General features: G+C 45.1%; 1 protein-coding gene across 1 annotated transcript in view; it reads left to right on the top strand.

Moving 5' to 3' along the window:
• The first annotated feature begins 279 nt into the window (after positions 1-279).
• LOC144828839 (transthyretin-like) overlaps positions 280-24846 on the top strand; it is a 72524-nt gene continuing 47957 nt past the window's right edge. Inside the window, exons 1-2 of the mRNA XM_078687374.1 lie at positions 280-430; positions 4307-4452. Of these exons, the coding sequence (XP_078543500.1) occupies positions 368-430; positions 4307-4452 (209 nt within the window). The 5' untranslated portion in view covers positions 280-367. The remainder of the gene's footprint in view (positions 431-4306; positions 4453-24846) is intronic.

The following is a 24846-nucleotide window of genomic DNA, read 5'->3' as shown; positions in this document are numbered from 1 at the left end:
TAATGTGCATAAAATATATATTTTCTCATTTGTGCCTGCCACAGTTACAGAACAGGGATGCTAGGGGGGCCTTTGTGCAAATGTTCTGTGGATTCTGACTGGGTCCATGAAAGGGACCCCACACTGGGCTTTAATAAGAAGGCACATATTTTTCAGCATGCACCAGTCCAAGGTAGGTAATCTCTTTAGGCAAGGTCCATATGTGTGTGGGTTACTCATTTGCTCTTTGTGTACTTAGTAAATAATTCGAATCAGCAGGTCTTGCGGGAAATGCAAACTGGTAAACACCCGCATGTGAGAGGAAGGGGGTATAAATTCACCTTTGAGCCCGAAAACGGCATGCCAGAATTCCCCAACCTCCGTCACAATGGCACCTCTTTCCATACTTCTTGGCTTGGCTGCCCTGGTATTGGCTGAAACAGCACCTGCGGTAGGTTATTTTTTTAGATATGTGTTTTATCAGATTTTCTTAAGACCAAAACACTGATTACTCGGGGCAGGCAGCTAAAAATGCAGGGGAATCATCTTACAGTGATTTGCATTGTGGGCCTGATTCACAAAGGTAAACCTCCTCTTTAGGTTATGTTTACGATTTTTTTTACTGTTCACAAGGCTAATTTACGCATAGTGGGGCAGATTTACAAGCCCCTTGCGCTGCCGGTACGTCACTTTTTCTGACGCAATGGCAGCACGAATATCTCTGCCCCATATTTACAAGGACAGGAAAAGCCACCCTGCATGGCCTCTCCTCTGCTTGTAAATAAGGCCCTTTTACACGTAGCACTTTGCATGAAAGGGGCGTTCCTTGACTGTCGCTGTGGGTGTTCTCACACAACACCTAAGGAACCAGCCACATTTCCAGATTTAGGAGAAATCGTAAACCTGGAAATGTGTCAGTTTGCTACTGGCGTAGCCAGGTGCAACGAGGAGAAAAGTTTTCCTCTTTCAATGCGTGCTGCATTCTTCAGCACCGAACTGGTGTTGTTAATCCACAAGCTCATTTGTTTTAATTCACAATTATTCTCAGAGAATAATTGTGAAATAAATCACACAAGCCTGTGGATTAACAACACCGGCTCATTGTATGGTGAATTGTGTATTTAACTTGTGCCACTAGAAACTTTTGTGTAAAAAAAGTACTGTTGTCCTTTCTAGTGTACAATTCGGAACCAAACCATCCAAAGGTTTACAGCATTCTACAGCAAGCATTGAAAGAGAAAAATGCCTGTAGTGATTGTTTTTGTGCATGAGGTGCCCCTTCCTGCACAAAACAACAATTTCCCTATGGCGCAGACATCCTTGCACCATGGTGCAAGGGTGTCTGCGCTGGCGCATGGCAGCTGTTTGTGCACCAGTGCAGTGGAGAGCACAGGAATACAACATATCATTGTAAATATGTCACATTCCTGTGCTCTGAAAGTGCTGCAGAGTGGCCCAGCCAAAGGGCTTGTGGTGCCACGCTGCAGCACTTTCTTGTAGATCTGCCCCAGTACCTTTACAATTGCCTATCTTTTTATGTGAGGAGTCTCCGCCATGCATGTGGGACTCTGGAGTAGTAAAGATACTACTCGTAACATTGCTTTGTGAATTGCAAAAAATCTTAAACTTACACAAAAGTGTATGTTGACATTTGTGAATCAGACCCACTGTGTATTACTGCCACCTTCGACCATGCCGGGGTTGTGGTAACAATGCAGCTTTGCTTGTACATATATCCAAGGTGCTGCACGTGTCTCTTCGCTTCTGGTTGGCAGCTGGCCCTGGGACTCAGGTTATTGACTTTGGACGTAGGAGTGGCTCTTGCTGTACCTTCTAACGGTGACCATCGAGCCCTTGAGGTTTTGGTTAAAGTAAAGCAGTGAGTTACCGTCTGATTGCCGATACTTTTTGGAACAGTGTAGAATTGTTGTCCAGAAGATTGAATGGTTCGAAGCTAGCATTAGGAAGCCACAAAACAAAACTCTCTCCCATGAGACTTTAGTTCTGCCCGGTGGAAAATTTAACCCTGTTGTTGCAATATTGCATTATGCCAGGGAACTTCTGCGACCATGAAACCATATGTTCTAAAGCCAGGTTCATCTGAGACTACATCCTTGTGAGCATCACAAAAATGTAATGCACACAACTTACCTCGGATCCTAGGGGATCATGTGACTATCGTTTCAGTTTAGTTATTGGGATGTCTGATTCTGACTTAAAATGTGTGTGCGTACTGCAGAAAGCACACAAAACGCATGGTCTGTCCTGCATCTGATCTGTGGTCACTGAATACAGACCTTTTGCAACCTCGATTTGGGACTGCGCCCCTTAAAGTAGTAGTAACCTTTTTGCATATGCATGTGGTATGTATGCAGATGCATAGGGTGCAATGTTGTATTTACTATTACACTAGAGAGAGGGGAAGTGGTGAAGCCTTGAATGATGCCCCTCTTCTTCCTCAACAATGGTAATAAATAGTCTATTACACTTCATGCTTTTATGCCACACTGTCTTTTTTCCCCTGTGCAATACTTATTAACAAATGGGTGCATAGCTTTACCCAGAGCAGAAACGGTTAAATCCATGCAGTGTGATAAAATTCCCAAAACTAAGCTGTGTGTGAATAGCTCCGGTTGTTTTCTTCAGTGGGGGGATTCTACAGGGCAGAACCTGTTTCATAAATCTGTACAGTCACGTTTGCGACAGGTAAAATGCATTTTGCCATGTACGAGAGGCAAAATTCGACTCGGTAACTTGTTACCAAATAGTATTTTGCTTTTGTGATTCGGTATTAGGAAAGGGTGTGTTTAGCACGTCCCTTCCCAATACCGAAAAGCACTGATATGTATGAATGTTTTGCAGCCAGAATGCAATTGCAAAACATTTATAATTTTCTGATTCCTTAAAGGAGGCAGTAACCCATTCACAAACGGGAAGAGATCCCCAAGGGACCCCTTTGAGAATGTGGGTGAAAACATTTTTTTAGACCAGGCACTGGTTTCACGGACCACTGCCTACTCTCAAAAATGAAAGAAAACTTTTATTTTTTATTTTTGTAATGCAGCCTCTTTTCCTTAAAGGTAAGCCGACTTCCTTACAAAAAATATATATAACTTTATTTAAAAAGCAATCACTGCCTTGGTGGTCTGCTGATCCGAGCAGGCCAACATCCCAGTGATTGTAGCCATTCACAATGGGTAACAAATTGCGACCTACCTCATGAATATTGATGAGGCAGGTCCATCTGCGACCCATTAGGAACCACAAACAGTGTTTGAGACCCTGTGATGTATAGCTGTTCGCGATTTCCTAATTGCAAATTGCAAAAATTAGGAAATCGCAAACAGACTTTTTTGTACATCTGGGACTTACGTATTACGAATTCTAATCCTATACTGTCTTGCTTTTCTTCTACTGTTTTGATTTTTCCGAGTATTACTGCTGCCCACATATTGGTATTGTGATATATTACATGCTTTAATAATTAAGTGGATGTTTTCAAGAATTGCTTAAAATGTAGATTGATTTATCTGTATAATTATATCTACTCTTAATTAAAAAAATATAAAATGTTTGCAAAATAATATTTTTGCCTACAAAGGGTCTACTTCAAATGGTACTGCTTAGGTTATTATGGTACTGCTCTGGGATTTAGTGCAGTTCAAGTAGTTACAGTAGTGGCATTGACAGCCCCATGAAAGAGGCCTAAATGCCTTGTAGCTGGTGACGGAAATGGAATCATAAGTACTGAAAATGGACAAGAAAAAATAAATTTCTTTCACTTTTTGGCTTTCCCAATGCCAAAGTCTAATGAAGGTCATATGGACCATGCTGTGAAAAGTGGGGCTTCGAACTCTGCCATGGGTGGAGGTGTTAGACTTGTGCTGCGTAAATTAAAATAATGGGACATTGGTACTTAAGATGATTTTTGGTTCAGAACGTGGACACCCAAACAATCTATGAAACCTCGAGGCAACAAGCCAAAAGCGGGTCACATTTTTAACACTGTAATGAGGAAAGAGCCCCTCCCCTACTTGATCCCGCCCCCTGGGACACGTGATCGGCTGCATCATTTTCGGGGCGTGGTACCTGTCACTTTTAGGTAATGAGCAAAGGTATCCCGATTTACTACTATCAATATCTGTTTTTTCTGCTTTTTTCAATCCATCTGTCAATGTTGCACAGTTTTAATGGCAGCAACACTTTGAGAAGGGAATTTTAGGACAAGTCTATCTTTTTATGTGCGAAGTTCTCTGCCCCAGACTAGTCTCCGCAGTCGTAAAGTTACTACTACTAACATATTTCCGCATTCTCTTTATGTTTTAAGGGTGACACTGCCCTGGAGACTAACGATTCGAAATCCTCTTTGTCGGTGAAAATTCTGGATGCCGCCTTTGGAAAGCCTGCAAACAATATGATTGTTGAAGTATATAAGCAGACTGAAAATGGGAGCTGGATTTTCTTTGCCGATGGGTAAGTTGCAGTTTACAGAAAAAAAGATATTTACGGACAGTGCTGATAGTGTGATTTGCACAGATCATAAAAAATATACATACAGGAAATACCCTTTAAGAAATATAGGTGAGACATGGTTAAATATCCACTTGCGGCTCGCAGAGGAATACTCTATATTAGGAATGTGCGAAATCCCAGTGCGGAAAGTGAAACGTGGAAAGTTCATGCATTTATGGTTTTGCACGTGGAGTGGAATTACACCAAATCAAACTGCTTGGGTTAGTCTTGAGGCACTAAGGTAAATACATTGCCCCTCGCAAGCAGGTGTCACAGTCAAGCTCCCCTTCTGGGGAAGTACCTATAAAAAGCACTGTCAGGAGCTGTGGTGGCTGGTAATTTGAAAGGGGGCGGAGGGGGGTGGGGGCTAGCATGGCACACACGGACAAAAATACACCCACCCATCTGCATGCACATTCACTCACACCCCCATGCAATCACAAGCGTTCACAGGTACACCCATTATTCACAAGCATACACACAGACCCATTTATAGAATGTGTGCACAAACACAAATATATTCGTACATACACACATGCACTCGCTTACCAGTCATTACAAAAACAACTTGGCAGCTGCACCAGTCGTCTCGGCTGGCAGCCGGGAAACCTCCGAGGTTCCTGGAGGGGTGGGACTGCCACCTCCCCTCATTGTCTGACCTTGGGTCAGCTGATCAGGGGAGGCGGCAGTCCCTTGCTCATCAGAGAATGGGATGGGGTCAGTAAGAGCTGCTGGCTCCATCCCACTCTGTGACGAGGTGTCACTGATTGACACTCAGCCCTGGGTACTTTAGGACTTAGAACTGAAGTGACCTGGCCGAGGCTATCAGTGACGCTCCCTCTCGTCATGAGAGTGAGGACATCACAGTGCTTTGCAGAGCTAAGGAGGTCACGCTCCCCTTTTTTCAGTCCATGGGGATCAAATGCAAAAACAACAATTATTCGCAGTTTCACATCTGTGGGGGACTTTATATGCATGTTCATTCCCTATGATAGCTGAGACTTCCAAAATCCAAAGTGAATGGGAATGTGCCTGTCTATATTACCTACATGAGGTTCATGGAAAATCCAGGTTTCTCACATACATAACCACAAAGAAGAAGAGGTTCTTATAACCTGTTAGACTTCTGAGAGAGTCAAAATGTGAACCTCCCCTTTAGACATGTGAGCACTGCAGTGCTATGTATCAGGGCATCAGTGCATTTCTTATCCATCAGCTGCAGAGTTTACAAAATCAAGGTGCCAGGGTTATCACCCCTGCTACTCATTTTAGGAAAGTTACTCAGGTAATAAAATAACCCCACTAACTACCATCCTCGGCCAGAATGTATGTTCATAAGATCACTAAAGGCAATCAAATGGAATTCAATATTTTACACAACTATGTCGATCATCAAGTTCACTTTTTTGTATAGGTTAGCTGGGCAGCGAACACACAACATGTCATTGTATGTGGGTATTGGTAAAGGAGGCTGTCAAAAGTTTATTTTGCAGTTGTAAATATTTATTATATTTTCTGTAGAGGGGATGCGATCCAAGAAAATGTTAGTGTGCGGGATATATATATGTATGTATATATTTTGAAATCTTACTCTTTATATTTTATAATTTATTCACCAAGGGAGCACCTGTTTGTTTGTTAGATTCACAGTAAAATAAGAAAAAGAGAAAATGATTATAAAAATATAAAATAATGAATTTTCAATAAGAATATTGGTTTTAGGGATACACTTGGTGTACTATATAGGTGTTTATACTAAGGATCTATTAGGAGGTTTTTAATGTCACAATGGATTCAAAATTGTATGTCTGAGATTGACAGCGGCAAATTGATGAAATTAATGAATTCGTATTATAGCGATGTATCGTGAGGAATTTGGCAGTATGACATATAAAAGCTAAAAAGCCACCGCATTTAAGCACGAATGTCACTTTAAAACCACTTATCCTTAGGATATAACTTTGCATTAGCACTTTACATTCTATTTTCTAAATTAAGAAATGCCAAAAGTTATAAATTGTGTATTTTACAGAAACGAAGAATAGAAATGTATAGTATTTCTTCTATGCCTATCAATGCACTATCACTTTAAATTCAGGTGTATCTCACGACACTGTTGTCATGTGATCAAGGCAGGGATCTGCCGAAACGCGTCGTGACGATATGGCAAGCACGAAAATAAATATTTAAAATTTGCACTAAATCAGGGTCTTCCTCGTCTTTTTCGTTATGTTGAAGGTGAGCCTCGTGGTATATATATATATATATATATTCTACACTCTTTTTTGCGAAGGAGTTCACTTGCTTCATATCTTCACCGTGTTTGCCTGTGACACGGCACCAGAAGCCCCCGCATCACAAGCAGGCTCCGGTTCATTGGCAAAGGCGGCCTCGGCTGTCTGTTCTTTGTTTCCGATGCAGCGGATTTGACCGGAGCCCACCTTGTAATTCCGGGAGGAGAAGACGCGATGTTGAGGTAATCCTGCCTCACGCCGGGTCTGGTGCACTGCCATTCAGACCCTCGCTGAGATTTTTCCTGGAAGGAGAGGTTGATGCGGTGTTGGGGACTCGAGGGAGTGCTTTGGTTCTACGAACACAGTGGGATTCCGTCATACTCCTTTCCCTGACTTACCTGCCAGTAATTCTTCATTTTTTGGTTTTTTCCTGCCCCATGGATCCCTTTCACCGGAACATTGCATTCTGGGACTTGATGTCCGTTGAACTTTCGCGGACAGCTTGTTGGGCATTCCACTCTAACGAGAGTGGGAGGGAGGAGGGTTTGACCAATCAAGACTGAGCAGGACTAACAAAGCAGAACAGGGATGGGGCAGGCCTACTGTATTGGTACTAGGCACTGAAGAAGGCCTAACGGCCGAAATGCATTTGCCAGTTGTACTTCTGTGAATTAAAGCGGCTCCCTGGAAACTCCCCCGTTGTGGCTTCTACACTCTTTTTTGCGAAGGAGTTCACTTGCTTCATATCTTCACCGTGTTTGCCTGTGACACGGCACCAGAAGCCCCCGCATCACAAGCAGGCTCCGGTTCATTGGCAAAGGCGGCCTCGGCTGTCTGTTCTTTGTTTCCGATGCAGCGGATTTGACCGGAGCCCACCTTGTAATTCCGGGAGGAGAAGACGCGATGTTGAGGTAATCCTGCCTCACGCCGGGTCTGGTGCACTGCCATTCAGACCCTCGCTGAGATTTTTCCTGGAAGGAGAGGTTGATGCGGTGTTGGGGACTCGAGGGAGTGCTTTGGTTCTACGAACACAGTGGGATTCCGTCATACTCCTTTCCCTGACTTACCTGCCAGTAATTCTTCATTTTTTGGTTTTTTCCTGCCCCATGGATCCCTTTCACCGGAACATTGCATTCTGGGACTTGATGTCCGTTGAACTTTCGCGGACAGCTTGTTGGGCATTCCACTCTAACGAGAGTGGGAGGGAGGAGGGTTTGACCAATCAAGACTGAGCAGGACTAACAAAGCAGAACAGGGATGGGGCAGGCCTACTGTATTGGTACTAGGCACTGAAGAAGGCCTAACGGCCGAAATGCATTTGCCAGTTGTACTTCTGTGAATTAAAGCGGCTCCCTGGAAACTCCCCCGTTGTGGCTTCTACACTCTTTTTTGCGAAGGAGTTCACTTGCTTCATATATATATATATATATATATATATATATATTCTCGCTCCTTAGACCTCCAGCGCGGGGCACTCGCAGGCGGGTGCTTTTGAATGCGGGGGTGTTCCCGCACGATCAATTACTCCCAGTACGTCTTCTGAAACCACGATCCTGTGTAAAGAAGAAAAGCGCTCCTGGGCGACGTTTCTGTTGTTTATTTTCACAGAAAACTCGCACAACCAATAAACGCGTTTCGGTAACAACCTTTCTCGATGTTTACCGAAGCGTCTGGCCATCATGTTTTTAAACATTACATTGCCTGCAACAACATAGAAAACGGATTGGCTATTTACAATTCTGCTCGCAAATGAGGCGCCGTCTTAAAATTCCAAATTGAACATAAGATATAAACAGAGCACAACTCTGGGAAACAACCCATAAACGAAATACATATTTTGTTAAGGTAAGTAATAATATTATTATTATACACCAATAATAATGCCCACAGATGGGCTATTACGCGCTCGGTTGGCAATTACTCAAATCAATCTAGCCCTGTATGGGCTACCTCCCATTCCACTAAATTGTTGCAGGTTCCACTTAATCAGAGGGAAAGTATGGGGCGTTTCAGAGTAAGAGGCTACAGTAACCAAGCCCTAGAGCAGGCTTAATCTAGGGCGAATGCCCTCAAGAGGGAAGCATTACTTCAACAGCAGGAGAATAATACCAACAAGAGGAGTAATCCTGATGTAAATGAGGGTAAATTTCGCCTCATTACTACTTACTCCAGTAATGCGGGGGATTTAAAAAAGATTATGAGAAGGAACTGGCACATCTTGATAACTGACTGTGTGATAGGGTCTGACCTTCCTCCTAACCCTCTAGTGACCTTTAGAAAGGCCAGGTCATTACAAAACGATCTTGTCCATAGCCATCTGATGGATAACCCAAGCTCATCCTTTGGTAAGATGCAGGGGTTCTTCCAGTGTGGGAAGTGTAAAGCCTGTAAGGGGAGCAAAAGAGTTCTCACCTATGAGATTCCTACTATAGGGGTGAAGAGGAATATAAGGAAATTCCTAACATGCGCAAGCCCCTATGTAGTATACTGCCTCGTGTGCCCCTGCAGCCTACGTTATGTAGGAAGCACCATTCATCCAGCCAAAATCAGGATTTTGCAGCACATGAGGGCAATAGCAAAGGGTGATGAGGCATACCCGGTCGCACGTCATTTCGACAAAGTTCATCACCGCAACAGAGATTTATTGAGCTATTTCTGTTTGGACCAGGTTCCATTGAATCCCAGAGGAGGTGACAGGGTCCTTAGATTAAGGAGATTGGAGTCCAGGTTTATAGTGGATCTCCAAACAAAGGTACCACTGGGCCTCAACAGTAGTGAGGAGTTAGCCATACATTTAGGAGGATGAGAATCTTGGCATGTGGAAGGATCTTTTAATGTATATGGCAGTGTAAATTTGAAAAGTACTTGTATATTTGTAAATAGGATATGTATATATTTGTTGGATCATGAACCTTCTTCTTCTCTTCCTATATTTTCAGTTTTGGATGATGTAAATGTGTATAGAGTAAGCCCATTGAGATAATTAAGTGGAACCTGCAACAATTTAGTGGAATGGGAGGTAGCCCATACAGGGCTAGATTGATTTGAGTATTTGCCAACAGAGCGCGTAATATCCCATCTGTGGGCATTATTATTGGTGTATAATAATAATATTATTATTTACCTTAACAAAATATGTATTTTTTTTATGGGATGTGTCCCAGAGTTGTGCTCTGTTTATATCTGATGTTCAATTTGGAATTTTAAGATGGCGCCTCATTTGCGAGCAGAATTGTAAATAGCCAATCCGTTTTCTATGTTGTTGCAGGCAATGTAATGTTTAAAAACATGGCGGCCAGACGCTTCGGTAAACATCGAGAAAGGTTGTTACCGAAACGCGTCTGTTGGTTGTGCGAGTTTTCTGTGAAAACAAACAACAGAAACGTCCCCCAGGAGTGCTTTTCTTCTTTACACAGAATTGTGGTTTCAGAAGGCGTACTGGGAGTAATATATATATATATATATATATATATATATATATATATATATATATATATATTCACTGAAAAAACCATAGGTTATAGACCATATATAGTTAGGAATTAGCATTTAAAAAACCTTATTTTACTCACACAAAACCATTGAAATTCCATATATAGTTAGTTGCACTAACTATATATCGCGCACCTGCAATCCACTGCTGATGATGTCACATATTACATCATTCATGACATGGTCAGTGACATCACTGATGACATCACTGATGACATCTCAAATGACATCACTGATGACATCTCACTTGACATCAATGATCACATCACTGATGATATCATTCATGTGACAATACAATGCATCTCCTCACATTTTAATATAACCTCTGTTTCACCCAGTGTTAAAAACAGAGTATAATTTTTGAAACCATTGACACACCAATACTAGTTACTACATACGTACTCACTGATTCCTACGTCTACACACACATTCACTCATTCACCCATACAATCATTCATACATACAATCACTCATGTTTACAACACAATCATATGCACTCATACACCTATACAGACACTCACACTCTGCCACTCATCCATGGAGTTACTCACACACCTAGTCAGTCCTGTAAAGAATCAATCACACTTCCATTTTCTACTCTATACAGTTAAACATAGAGCACCTTACGTTTTCAACCATATACTAACACATACTTACTCTCTTATACAATCATTGATACAAGTACACATTGATCTGTACAGAGTCACACACCTCCCATCCAGCCACACACACACTCAGTCTCCCATGCAAATACTTGGGCAATCAATCAATAACCCATATAGTTAATCATATAGCTACTGATCAAAACATGCAGCAGTTTACAGAACAACAGACATAATGATGCACAAATTAAGACACTTTAGTCACTAACCCATGCACTCAGTGAGACACATTTAATCACTCACTCATGCATTCAGTCATGCACCTACTAAATCCTTTGTCCAGACACTTATACTTCCACTCATTCTTCAATATGTAAGACACATTTTAACTTTACAGAAACATACAGTCACTGGATGTTGTCATCAGTGATGTCATCAGTGATGTCATTTGAGATGTCATCAGTGATGTCATCAGTGATGTCACTGACCATGTCATGAATGATGTAATATGTGACATCATCAGCAGTGGATTGCAGGTGCGCGATATATAGTTAGTGCAACTAACTATATATGGAATTTCAATGGTTTTGTGTGAGTAAAATGAGGTTTTTTAAATGCTAATTCCTAACTATATATGGTCTATAACCTATGGTTTTTTCAGTGAATTTTCAAGGTTTTGTAAATGCTAATTCCTAACTATATATGGTCTATAACCTATGGTTTTTTCAGTGAATTTCAATGGTTTTTTAATAGCAAATATCATAAGCTGTCGAATGTCAAGTACGTGGTAAGTGAAAACATTTTCGTGTTTATGCACACTGATCTGCTTTGAATGGTGCCCCCCCCCCCTCATTTCTATTAGGAGTACTCTCTCTTTGCAGATAGTGAAAGGTAGTTAACGCAGGTCTTTGCCCCCATTGTAATCCGTCGTGCCTGCTTCTCTCTCCATTTGATTCATTGTTATCCAAGTATTTACTGTTTTAGAATTAGTTCTCTTTGGTTCATTCTCTATTTACAAACAAACACAGAGTCGCAATACTCTGTTTAGTCTTTGCAGATAACGAAAAATCGTGTAAAAAAAAAGAAAAGGAATCGAGCAAAATCAGTAGGCCACTAATGGGATCTCTTTTTGACCTCGCTAAAATAGAAACATTAGGAACAACCCCTCATGACAAATACAAAACTAGTGAGATGAACTGAACTCCACACAATGATGGCTGCAAAACAGCTCTGCTCCGCCACCCACCCCGCCCAAAATAACGATAAAGAACGGCTGCCATGATTGGTTGCGGAATGACCACGACGGAGCTACGAAATGGTGCTGCTCTCATGCTAACCCCAGCTTCAGTCTGAAACATCCAGAAACACTGTAGACTACCAATTCGATCAGTTCCGGTAGCGCCCCAATGTAACCCGGTAGAGAAGAACTAGCCCTCCCCTCTTTGACTGATGGTTCTTGTTGCCTGTCCCTTCTGTTGTCATTTAACAGAACTATTTAGCCTGCTGAAAGGGGTTGTGTTCCGACCGCTGGTTGGTGGAGACATTTTGACTATATTCTGTACCTGCGTTGTCGCGTAATGCGTCATATGACGCGCCGCGTTAGCGCATCCGGAAGTCATCCGGGGCGCGCAGCGCGTAACGTAAGCATAACAAGTCATGTGACTTGTTAATAAAACTTTTCATTGGTTCATTTTACTTTTCTTATTGTAATGATGAAAGGCTTGGTCATATGACCTAAAAATTACGCTTTTCATTACTTCCGAACATTATTTTTTCTTAAATATATGTTATAATGTTCCAGGCTAATGTACTTTCCCGGAAATTTTACAACTGTCCTGCAAGTAAAATATATTCTTTTTTCGAGAAAAAGAGCGTTTCTTCGTCCCATGACGGAGCCGTTGAGCAAAAGAGGGTCGACCTGCTGTCTTAGTCGCCGATACGCCTGAATATGAGATTCTTATCGATCACTTTATGTTGCAGGAATAGAAAACACAACAGCCCTTGACCATTTATCTTTACTGCGTTCCATCGTATTATACCTTTTACCCTTCATGTAATTGGTCTGCTTTATTTCACTTGCCTTTTAATGATTCTAAAACAGTGACTATTATTAAAAACTTTACCAATGTATATACTACTACCATGTTTTCTTTTAAAAACCTTTATTGTGAAAATTTCATTATACAAATACGAGCCTATAACCACGTGGGCCGGCCACGGAGCAAACTGTAATCGTATATGATAAATAGACATTTACACTGTAGAAGAACGTAACGGGCGGGCCATTAGGTTGCAAGAACTAAGGTGTCTAACAGTTACGGAATCGGTGGACGTACATTTTATAATTAAAATACGACAGGGCCAGTTACAATAAAATTATCTAGATATACATTTGCGGGCAAGTACCATGGGTGACGTTAATTCGAACTTTCAACAGTACAGTAATCAATAACACATCAGAACTTAATATCAATAGGGATGTCGAAATATTCAATCAATTCTCGTCCCCGCCCGCCATGTGCTTCAAAACTGCATACGTATCTCGTGATTTCAAGGTTCTGCAACCAGTACACAACAAGGAGTTACGAGTCCCATTTATTCTGGCGCCATTTTGGGCGAGGACGGGCAGGTCCAGGATATAGTCAAAATGTCTCTACCAACCATCGACTATGATGATGTTCATATACTGTATTTATTAGAGTAACACTCAGATGTCCACATGAAATAAATTTGCCACAATCTAAACATGTCATTTTAATCTTTCCAAAGTTCTTCTAAATATTTGGGACCGTTTCCCTTGCCTCTGAAGCTCTCAGTGCCACTTCTTTGATGAATGTACTAGCAGGTCAGGGGTTCTCCTCCAAATCTCTTTTATGCAGCACTATAATTAATTGGTGCCACCTCTCCATATGACAATGCATGGTATAGTTACCACAACTATATTTTTTTTCGGTTCCTCTAGAGAGTTCATCGTGGCAGATGAAGCGTGTAACGTACCGGGCATTTACCTTTTTTTGCATGTACAGGAAAGGAAAAAAAAATCGAGCGTCCGAGTTCTAAGGTGTCCCAGGGCCATTTTAGTGGACCAGGCCCAAATCCAAAGAACAGGCCGCCATTTTGAGAGTCCTGTTGCAGCCGCCTGTCGCTGTAGCATCAAGAGCAGCCGAAACTCAGCTGAATGGCAACTGAAACGGTAAAGGGGCGCCCCACTACAGCAGACGAGCCAGGCCCAAATCCAAAGAACTGCTATCTCACAGGCTAATGGGGCGACCCACGCCGAGTTTCAGCATTGTAGGATGACCACACAAGTACAGCAACTTGCTAGACATCACCTCGGTGCCATCCGGATCTCGGCGCCCCACTGCAGATGAAGTGCCTCTCAACTATGAAACCACCACGGTGACATCCGGATCTTGGCGCGTTGTGCTGCCTTCGGCCTATTCGCACATCGGTCCGCTACTGACGCCATCTCACAGGCTAATGGGGCGACCCACGCCGAGTTTCAGCATTGTAGGATGACCACACCAGTACAGCAACTTGCTAGACATCACCTCGGTGCCATCCGGATCTCGGCGCCCCACTGCAGATGAAGTGCCTCTCAACTATGAAACCACCACGGTGACATCCGGATCTTGGCGCGTTGTGCTGCCTTCGGCCTATTCGCACATCGGTCCGCTACTGACGCCATCTCACAGGCTAATGGGGCGACCCACGCCGAGTTTCAGCATTGTAGGATGACCACACCAGTACAGCAACTTGCTAGACATCACCTCGGTGCCATCCGGATCTCGGCGCCCCACTGCAGATGAAGTGCCTCTCAACTATGAAACCACCACGGTGACATCCGGATCTTGGCGCGTTGTGCTGCCTTCGGCCTATTCGCACATCGGTCCGCTACTGACGCCATCTCACAGGCTAATGGGGCGACCCACGCCGAGTTTCAGCATTGTAGGATGACCACACCAGTACAGCAACTTGCTAGACATCACCTCGGTGCCATCCGGATCTCGGCGCCCCACTGCAGATGAAGTGCCTCTCAACTATGAAACCACCACGGTGACATCCGGATCTTGGCGCGTTGTGCTGCCTTCGGCCTATTCGCACATCGGTCCGCTACTGACGCCATCTCACAGGCTAATGGGGTGACCCACGCCGAGTTTCAGCATTGTAGGATGACCACACCAACTTGCTAGACATCACCTCAGTGCCATCCGAATCTTGGCATCTCAACGCCTAGTGGTATCTTCCATACAAAAAATATTGTTACGCTGCCTTTGGCCCCATTCGCACATCAGTCCGCAACTTAGACATCACCTCGGTGCCATCCGGATCTTGGCATCTCAGCGCCTTGTGGTGTCAGTCAGAAAATATTGTTGTGCTGCCTTCGGCCTATTCGCACATCGGTCCGCTACTGACGCCATCTCACAGGCCAACGGGGCGCCCCACGCCGACTTTCAGCATTGTAGGATGGCCACACCAGTACCACAACTTGCAAGACACCACCTCGGTGCCATCCGGATCTTGGCATCTCAGCGCCTTGTGGTCTCTTCTACACCGGAAATATAGTAGAAAATATTGTTGCGCTGCCTTTGGCCCCATTCACACATCAGTCCGCTACTGACACCATCTCACAGGCCAACGGGGCGCCCCACGCCGACTTTCAACATTGTAGGATGGCCACAGAAGTGCGACAACTTACTAGACACCACCTCGGTGCCATCCGGATCTTGGCGCGTTGTGCTGCCTTCGGCCTATTCGCACATCGGTCCGCTACTGACGCAAACTCACAGGCCAACGGGGCGCCCCACGCCGACTTTCAGCATTGTAGGATGGCCACACCAGTGCGGCAACTTCCTACACACCACCTCGGTGCCATCCGGATCTTGGCGCGTAGTGAAGCTGCAGCAGCTGCAAATAAGCTTCAGACAGTGTTACAACCGCTGCTCAGAACTCTCAACTATGACACCACCTCGATGCCATCCGGATCTTGGCGCGTTGTATTGCCTTCGGCCTATTCGCACATCGGTCCGCTACTGACGCCGCCTCACGTGCCAACGTATTTTCTCCGCATTTTATACCCTATGCCGCATAACAGGTCATGTGACTTGTTTATAAAACTTTTCATTGGTTCATTTTACTTTTGGTTTCCTAATGATGGAAGGCTTCATCATATGACCTAAAAACAACACTTTTCATTGGATGAAAACTTTTTTTTTCCCCCAAACGATGAAAGCCCCACCTTGTTTCTGGATGTTTCAGACTGAAGCTGGCGTCAGCATGAAAGCACCACCATCTCGTGGCTCCGTAGTGGTCATTCCGCGAGCAATCATGGCAGCCGCTCCCCACCAGAAGCCTGCAGGAGTCGGGGCCCCCAAAACTTTTGATGAATTCTCAAGGCGGAGGGGACGCTTTCGAGAATGGGGTCCAAGACCTAGCAGACAAGCGTCCGATTTCCAAGGTGTCCCAGGGCCATTTCAGTGGACCAGGCCCAAAAAGGAAACAGCCTGCCGCCATTTTGAGAGTCCTGTGACAGCCGCCTATCGCTGCACCGCAAGAGTGGGCGCAACTCAGCTGAATGGCGGATTTTGACACAGTGGACCAAAAGCGGACGGAATGGCAACTGAAACGGTAAAGGGGCGCCCCACTACAACAGACGAGACTCCACCTGGAGAGGCCCGTTCACGCCGCCTCCCCCGGGGCGCCCCACGCCGTTATTCGGAGCAGCATTGTAGGATACCAAAACCAGTGCGGCAACTTACTGGACATCACCTTGGTGCCATCGTTCTGCTGCCTTGGAACTATTCGCACAACAGTTTGCTACTGATGACCCACCCCCCGCGACGCCCCACGCCGTTATTTGCTGGGTGGCAACTTACTAGACATCACTTTTGTGTCATCTAGATTTCGGCGCGTTCTGCTGCCTTGGAACTATTCGCACAACAGTTTGCTACTGATCACCCACCCCCCGCGACGCCCCACGCCGGAAATCTGGACGTTGTGCTGCGTTGGGACTATTCGCACAGCCGACCGCTACTTCGTTGTTTTTCTCTAAAAATGTTTATATGTTATTACTATTTTTGTTTTCTTGTATATATTTATAAATTATTAAAGTTTTATAATCTTACTACTTTGTCGGAGTGCTATATATTTTTAATGTGACACATAATTGTAAAAACTTTGATGTACAAAGAGTCATCCCTGGAATCTTCCGCTTCACGCTCGGTCCCCTCCCCAATCACAATACAGAATGGTTTTCAGATAATAGCAACGCTTCTGCTGTGACGGATCTCATCGAGTGTGGGCCTTGATCTACTATAACTCCTTTGAAGACGGGTGATTCTTTACAGCTGTGGCCATAAACTACATCTGCAGGGCTAGCTGATAGCCTAGGACCGGCCTGGACAATCGGACACAGAGGAAAAGGAGTGTCAGAGGGTGCGGTAGTGAATAGGGCGAAAGGGAGGTGTCGGGCGGGCACAGGGTGTGATTCTCAGGGAAGAACAGCGCAGATGGGGGGAGGTTTATTACCCATGCATAAAACAGAGAGCGGGGGTGACCACTGCCTGGGGGAGATGCTTGCGAGGGTGGGGAGCCATGCTAAGGATCGACAGCGTTCACAGAGTGGATCTGGTCAAGGCATCTAAAATGGCTGCCGTGCACGACAAAAGTGTGGCATTTGAAAAAAGACAAGATGGCGCACACAATGTTTTTCAACAATTCCTGATTTCCTTCGAATCGAACGTTAACAGACGTTGGGGCATATTACCAAGGTTAAGCGATATTTATCCCTAACGATGCTTAGCAACGATTTTTTTACCGTCAGAAATTATCGCAGATAAACCTTGCTATTATCAAGGTTTATCGCAAATACGATAAAAAACGAGCGCAATGCATTAATGTCGCTGAAAACTCCGCGATATTCATGCATTACCGAGCTAATGCTCTTAGCCATGTTATCCACCTCCCATTGGATAACATGGCTAAGAACTGCTCAGGGCAGCTGTTACTTTTTGGAGATATTCGCGCTTATCTCGAATATTTCCAAAAGTTGATAATAGGAGATAGCGATGTTAGCGACTGTTTCCAGTCGCTAACATCTTGGCATGCCCACTTTGCATGTCATTAGTGATAAATATCACTCACATGCAAAGTGGGACCCAAGATGGTCGCTATCTCCTACTAGCCGTCGCTAACTGGTGTTAGCAACAGCTAGGTAATACACATATAATTTTATCTCCGCGAAGCGGAGCGCTGTTACAGATATATATCTTGTTTTTGAACGTTAATTTCTCAAAATGCACTGAAGCACATATATTGAGACATAGCAAAGGCACATCGGGCTACCAGTCCCTAATATTTTACCAAGTTTCGTGCAAATCCATTCAGCCGTTCGATTATTATTATTATTATTTTTTTTTGCCCCGCGGGGCCCTTTTAAAACCTCCACATCAAACCTAGGGGGTCAGCGAGGATCTACTATGCCCCCTTATGGTCATCAGCCGTTCGATTATTATTATTATTTTTTTTTTTGCCCCGCGGGGCCCTTTTAAAACCTCCACATCAAACCTAGGGGGTCAGCGAGGATCTACTATGCCCCCTTATGGTCATTTGCCCCTTCGCTTTGGCCTCCTCTTGTCTCTCGATCCTACCGAGAGACAAGATGGCGGCCGCTACGTACTGTTTGGAATGTTTACAGACACCGGAGAGCCAATCAGCTTCGCTTCGCAAAGCTCCGTAACGCGAAAAGTACGCGAAGCGGTGCGCTGTTACAGATATATATCTTTTTTTGAACGTTAATTTCTCAAAATCCACTGAAGCACATATATTGAGACCTAGCAAAGGCACATCGGGCTACCAGTCCCTACAATTTTGCCAAGTTTCGTGCAAATCCATTCAGCCGTTCGATTATTATTATTATTATTTTTTTTTGCCCCGCGGGGCCCTTTTAAAACCTCCACATCAAACCTAGGGGGTCAGCGAGGATCTACTATGCCCCCTTATAGTTATTTCCCCCTTTGTTTTGACCTCCTCTTGTCTCTCGATCCTACCGAGAGACAAGATGGCGGCCGCTACGGACTGTTTGGAATGTTGACAGACGCCGGAGAACCAATCAGCTTCGCTTCACAAAGCTCCGTTGCGCGAAAAGTACGCGTCCTGGGACGCTGCCCGGTCCGCTGTTACAGATATATATCTTTTTTTAAACGTTAATTTCTCAAAATCCACTGGAGCACATATATTGAGACCTACAAAAGGCACATCGGGCTACTAGTCCCTACAATTTTGCCAAGTTTCGTGCAAATCCATTCAGCCGTTCGGGCTAAAAGTGAGGCCAACCGCCCTATGGAAAACTCAATGTTAAAAACACGTTTTGGGACCCCCCTTTTTTCTCGGCCCCCACTGGACGAACCCCCCCCAAATTTTCAAGGGCTGCTCAGAAACAAAATGTGCCATTTTCCTGAAAATTTCAGCCGATTCCGTCCACAAACGCCAAAGTTATTAGACATAGAATTTTCAAAAAACCCATAGAGAAAAAATCCTAACTATATATACCTACTGGCGACCGCCAGTAGGTAATATATATATATATATATATATATATATATATATATATATTTATATATATATATATATATATATATATATATATATAATATATATATATATATATATATATATATATATATATATATATATATATATATATATATATATTACCTACTGGCGGTCGCCAGTAGGTATATATAGTTAGGATTTTTTCTCTATGGGATTTATGAAAATTCTATGTCTAATAACTTTGGCGTTTGTGGACGGAATTGGCTGAAATTCTCAGGAAAATTGAACATTTTGTTTCTGAGCAGCCCCTGGAAATTTGGGGGGAGTTCGTCAAGGGGGGGCCGAGAAAAAAGGGGGGTCCCAAAGCGTGTTTTTAACATTGAGTTTTCCATAGGGCGGTTGGCCTCACTTTTAGCCCGAACGGCTGAATGGATTTGCACGAAACTTGGCAAAATTGTAGGGACTGGTAGCCCGATGTGCCTTTGCTAGGTCTCAATATATGTGCTCCAGTGGATTTTGAGAAATTAACGTTCAAAAAAAGATATATATCTGTAACAGCGGACCGGGCAGCGTTCCAGTTCGCGTACTTTTCGCGGTACGGAGCTTTGTGAAGCGAAGCTGATTGGTTCTCCGGCGTCTGTAAACATTCCAAACAGTCCGTAGCGGCCGCCATCTTGTCTCTTGGTAGGATCGAGAGACAAGAGGAGGCCAAAGCGAAGGGGCAAATGACCATAAGGGGGCATAGTAGATCCTCGCTGACCCCCTAGGTTTGATGTGGAGGTTTTAAAAGGGCCCCGCGGGGCAAAAAAAAAAAATAATAATAATAATCGAACGGCTGAATGGATTTGCACGAAACTTGGCAAAATATTAGGGACTGGTAGCCCGATGTGCCTTTGCTAGGTCTCAATATATGTGCTCCAGTGGATTTTGAGAAATTAACGTTCAAAAAAAGATATATATCTGTAACAGCGCTCCGCTTCGCGTACTTTTCGCGTTACGGAGCTTTGCGAAGCTGATTGGTTCTCCGGCGTCTGTAAACATTCCAAACAGTCCGTAGCGGCTGCCATCTTGTCTCTCGGTAGGATCGAGAGACAAGAGGAGGCCAAAGCGAAGGGGCAAATGACCATAAGGGGGCATAGTAGATCCTCCTTGACCTCTTAGGTTTGATGTGGAGGTTTTAAAAGGGCCCCGCGGGGCAAAAAAAATAATAATAATAATAATCGAACGGCTGAATGGATTTGCACGAAACTTGGCAAAATTGTAGGGACTGGTAGCCCGATGTGCCTTTGCTAGGTCTCAATATATGTGCTCCAGTGGATTTTGAGAAATTAACGTTCAAAAAAAGATATATATCTGTAACAGCGCTCCGCTTCGCGGAGATAAAATTATCTCTGTATTACCTAGCTGTTGCTAACACCAGTTAGCGACCGCTAGTAGGAGATAGCGACCATCTTGGGCTCCACTTTGCATGTCAGTGATATTTATCACTAATGATATGCAAAGTGGGCATGCCAAGATGTTAGCGACTGGAAACAGTCGCTAACATCGCTATCTCCTATTACCAACTTTTGGAGATATTCACGCTAAGCGCGAATATCTCCAAAAAGTAACACCTGCCCTGAGCAGTTCTTAGCCATGTTATCCAATGGGAGGTGGATAACATGGCTAAGAGCATTAGCTCGGTAATGCATGAATATCGCTGACTTTTCAGCGATATTAATGCATTGCGGTCGTTTTTCATCGCATTTGCGATAAACCTTGATAATAGCAAGGTTTATCTGCGATAATTTCTGACGATGCTTAGCGGTAAAAAATTCGTTGCTAAGCATCGTTAGGGATAAATATCGCTTAACTTTGGTAATATGCCCGAACGTCTGTTAACGTTCGATTCGAAGGAAATCAGGAAGTGTTGAAAAACATTGTCTGCGCCATCTTGCCTTTTTTCAAATGCCACACTTTTGTCGTGCACGGCAGCCATTTTAGATGCCTTGACCAGACCCACTCTCTGTACGCTGTCGATCCTTAGCATGGCTCCCCACCCTCGCAAGCATCTCCCCCAGGCACTGGTCACCCCCGCTCTCTGTCTTATGCATGGGTAATAAACCTCCCCCCATCTGCGCTGCTCTTCCCTGAGAATCACACCCTGTGCCCGCCCGACACCTCCCTTTCGCCCTATTCACTACCTCACCCTCTGACACTCCTTTTCCAATGTGTCCGATTGTCCAGGCCGGTCCTAGGCTATCAGCTAGCCCTGCAGATGTAGTTTATGGCCCCAGCTGTAAAGAATCACCCCTCTTCAAAGGAGTTATAGTAGATCAAGGCCCACACCCGATGAGATCCGTCACAGCACACGCGTTCCTACTATCTGAAAACCATCCTGTATTGTGATTGGGGAGGGGACCGAGCCTGAAGCGGAAGATTCCAGGGATGACTCTTTGTACATCAAAGTTTTTACAATTATGTGTCACATTAAAAATATATAGCACTCCAACAAAGTAGTAAGATTATAAAACTTTAATAACTTATAAATATATACAACAAAACAAAAACAGTAAAAACATTTAAACATTTTTAGGGAAAATGAAGGAAGTAGCGGTCGACTGTGCGAATAGTCCCAACGCAGCACAACGTCCAGATTTCTGGACGGCACCCAGGTGATGTTGCCTGGGTGCCGCACTGATTTCGGTATCCGGCGTGGGGCGTCGCGGGGGGTGGGTCATCAGTAGCAAACTGTTGTGCGAATAGTTCCAAGGCAGCAGAACGATGGCACCAAGGCGATGTCCAGTAAGTTGCCGCCCTCCGAATAACGGCGTGGGGCGCCCGGGGGGGGTGGAGGCGGCGTGAACGGGCCTCTCCAGGTGGAGTTTCGTCTGCTGTAGTGGGGCGCCCCTTTACCGTTTCAGTTGCCATTCCGTCCGCTTTTGGTCCACTGTGTCAAAAGCCGCAATTCAGCTGAGTTGCGCCCACTCTTGCGGTGCAGCGATAGGCGGCTGTCACAGGACTCTCAAAATGGCGGCAGGCTCTTTCCTTTTTGGGCCTGGTCCACTGAAATGGCCCTGGGACACCTTGGAAATCGCACGCTTGTCTGCTAGGTCTTGGACCCCATTCTCGAAAGCGTCCCCTCCGCCTTGAGGATTCAACAAAAGTTTTGGGGGCCCCCGACTCCTGCAGGCTTCTGGTGGGGAGCGGCTGCCATGATTGCTCGCGGAATGACCACGACGGAGCCACGAGATGGTGGTGCTTTCATGTTGACGCCAGCTTCAGTCTGAAACATCCAGAAACAAGGTGGGGCTTTCATCGTTTGGGAAAAAAAAAAGTTTTCATCCAATGAAAAGTGTTGTTTTTAGGTCATATGATCAAGCCTTCCATCATTAGGAAACCAAAAGTAAAATGAACCAATGAAAAGTTTTATAAACAAGTCACATGACCTGTTATGCGGCATAGGGGATAAAATGCGGAGAAAATACGTTGGCACGTGAGGCGGCGTCAGTAGCGGACCGATGTGCGAATAGGCCGAAGGCAGCACAATGCGCCAAGATCCGGATGGCACCGAGGTGGTGTCTAGTAAGTTGCCGCACTGGTGTGGCCATCCTACAATGCTGAAAGTCGGCGTGGGGCGCCCCGTTGGCCTGTGAGATGGCGTCAGTAGCGGACCGATGTGCGAATGGGGCCAAAGGCAGCGCAACAATATTTTCTGAATAGAAGACACCACAAGGCGCTGAGATGCCAAGATCCGGATGGCACCGAGGTGGTGTCTAGTAAGTTGCCGCACTGGTGTGGCCATCCTACAATGCTGAAAGTCGGCGTGGGGCGCCCCGTTGGCCTGTGAGATGGCGTCAGTAGCGGACCGATGTGCGAATGGGGCCAAAGGCAGCGCAACAATATTTTCTGAATAGAAGACACCACAAGGCGCTGAGATGCCAAGATCCGGACGGCACCGAGGTAGTGTCTAGGTTGCCGCACTGGTGTGGCCATCCTACAATGCTGAAAGTCGGCGTGGGGCGCCCTGTTGGCCTGTGAGATGGCGTCAGTAGCGGACCGATGTGCGAATGGGGCCAAAGGCAGCGCAACAATATTTTCTGAATAGAAGACACCACAAGGCGCTGAGATGCCAAGATCCGGATGGCACCGAGGTGGTGTCTAGCAAGTTGCCGCACTGGTGTGGCCATCCTACAATGCTGAAAGTCGGCGTGGGTCACCCCATTAGCCTGTGAGATGGCGTCAGTAGCGGACCGATGTGCGAATGGGGCCAAAGGCAGCGCAACAATATTTTCTGAATGGAAGATACCACTAGGCGCTGAGATGCCAAGATCCGGATGGCACCGAGGTGGTGTCTAGCAAGTTGCCGCACTGGTGTGGCCATCCTACAATGGTAAAAGTCGGCGTGGGGCGCCCCGTTGGCCTGTGAGATGGCGTCAGTAGCGGACCGATGTGCGAATGGGGCCAAAGGCAGCTCAACAATATTTTCTGAATGGAAGATACCACTAGGCGCTGAGATGCCAAGATCCGGATGGCACCGAGGTGGTGTCTAGCAAGTTGCCGTACTGGTGTGGCCATCCTACAATGGTAAAAGTCGGCGTGGGGCGCCCCGTTGGCCTGTGAGGTGGCGTCAGTAGCGGACCGATGTGCGAATCGGGCCAAAGGCAGCGCAACAATATTTTCTGACTAGAAGACACCACAAGGCGCTGAGATTCGGTTACCACCGAGGTGGTGTCTAGCAAGTTGCTGCACTGGTGTGGCCATCCTACAATACTGCTCCGAATAACGGCGTGGGGTGCCCGAAGGGGGGGGGGAGGCGGCGTGAACGGGCCTTCCCAGGTGGAGGCTCGTCTGCTGTAGTGGGGCGCCCCTTTACCGTTTCAGTTGCCATTCAGCTGAGTTTCGGCCGCTCTTGATGCTACAGCGACAGGCGGCTGCAACAGGACTCTCAAAATGGCGGCCTGTTCTTTGGATTTGGGCCTGGTCCACTAAAATGGCTCTGGGACACCTTAGAACTCGGACGCTTGAATTTTTTTTCCTTTCCTCTACATGCAAAAAAAGGTAAATGCCCGGTACGTTACACGCTTCATCTGCCACGATGTACTCTCCAGAGGAACCGAAAAAAAATATAGTTATGGTAACTATACCATGCATCGTCATATGGAGAGGTGGCACCGATTAATTATAGTGCTGCATAAAAGAGAGATTTGGAGAAGAACCCCCGACCTGCCAGTACATTCATCAAAGAAGTGGCACTGACAGCATCAGAGGCAAGGGAAACGGTCCCAAATATTTAGAAGAACTTTGGAAAGATTAAAATGACATGTTTAGATTGTGGCAAATTAATTTCATGTGGACAGATGAGTGTTACTCTAATAAATACAGCATATGAACATCATCATAGTCGATGGTTGGTAGAGACATTTTGACTATATCCTGGACCTGCCCGTCCTCGCCCAAAATGGCGCCGGAATAAATGGGACTCGTAACTCCTT

The sequence above is a fragment of the Lissotriton helveticus genome, chromosome 4_1 (genome assembly GCF_964261635.1).
Source record: "Lissotriton helveticus chromosome 4_1, aLisHel1.1, whole genome shotgun sequence".
Lineage (NCBI taxonomy): Eukaryota > Metazoa > Chordata > Amphibia > Caudata > Salamandridae > Lissotriton > Lissotriton helveticus.
The sequence above is the reverse complement of the archived record's forward strand: the minus strand, read 5'-3'. Positions and strand labels throughout refer to the sequence as shown.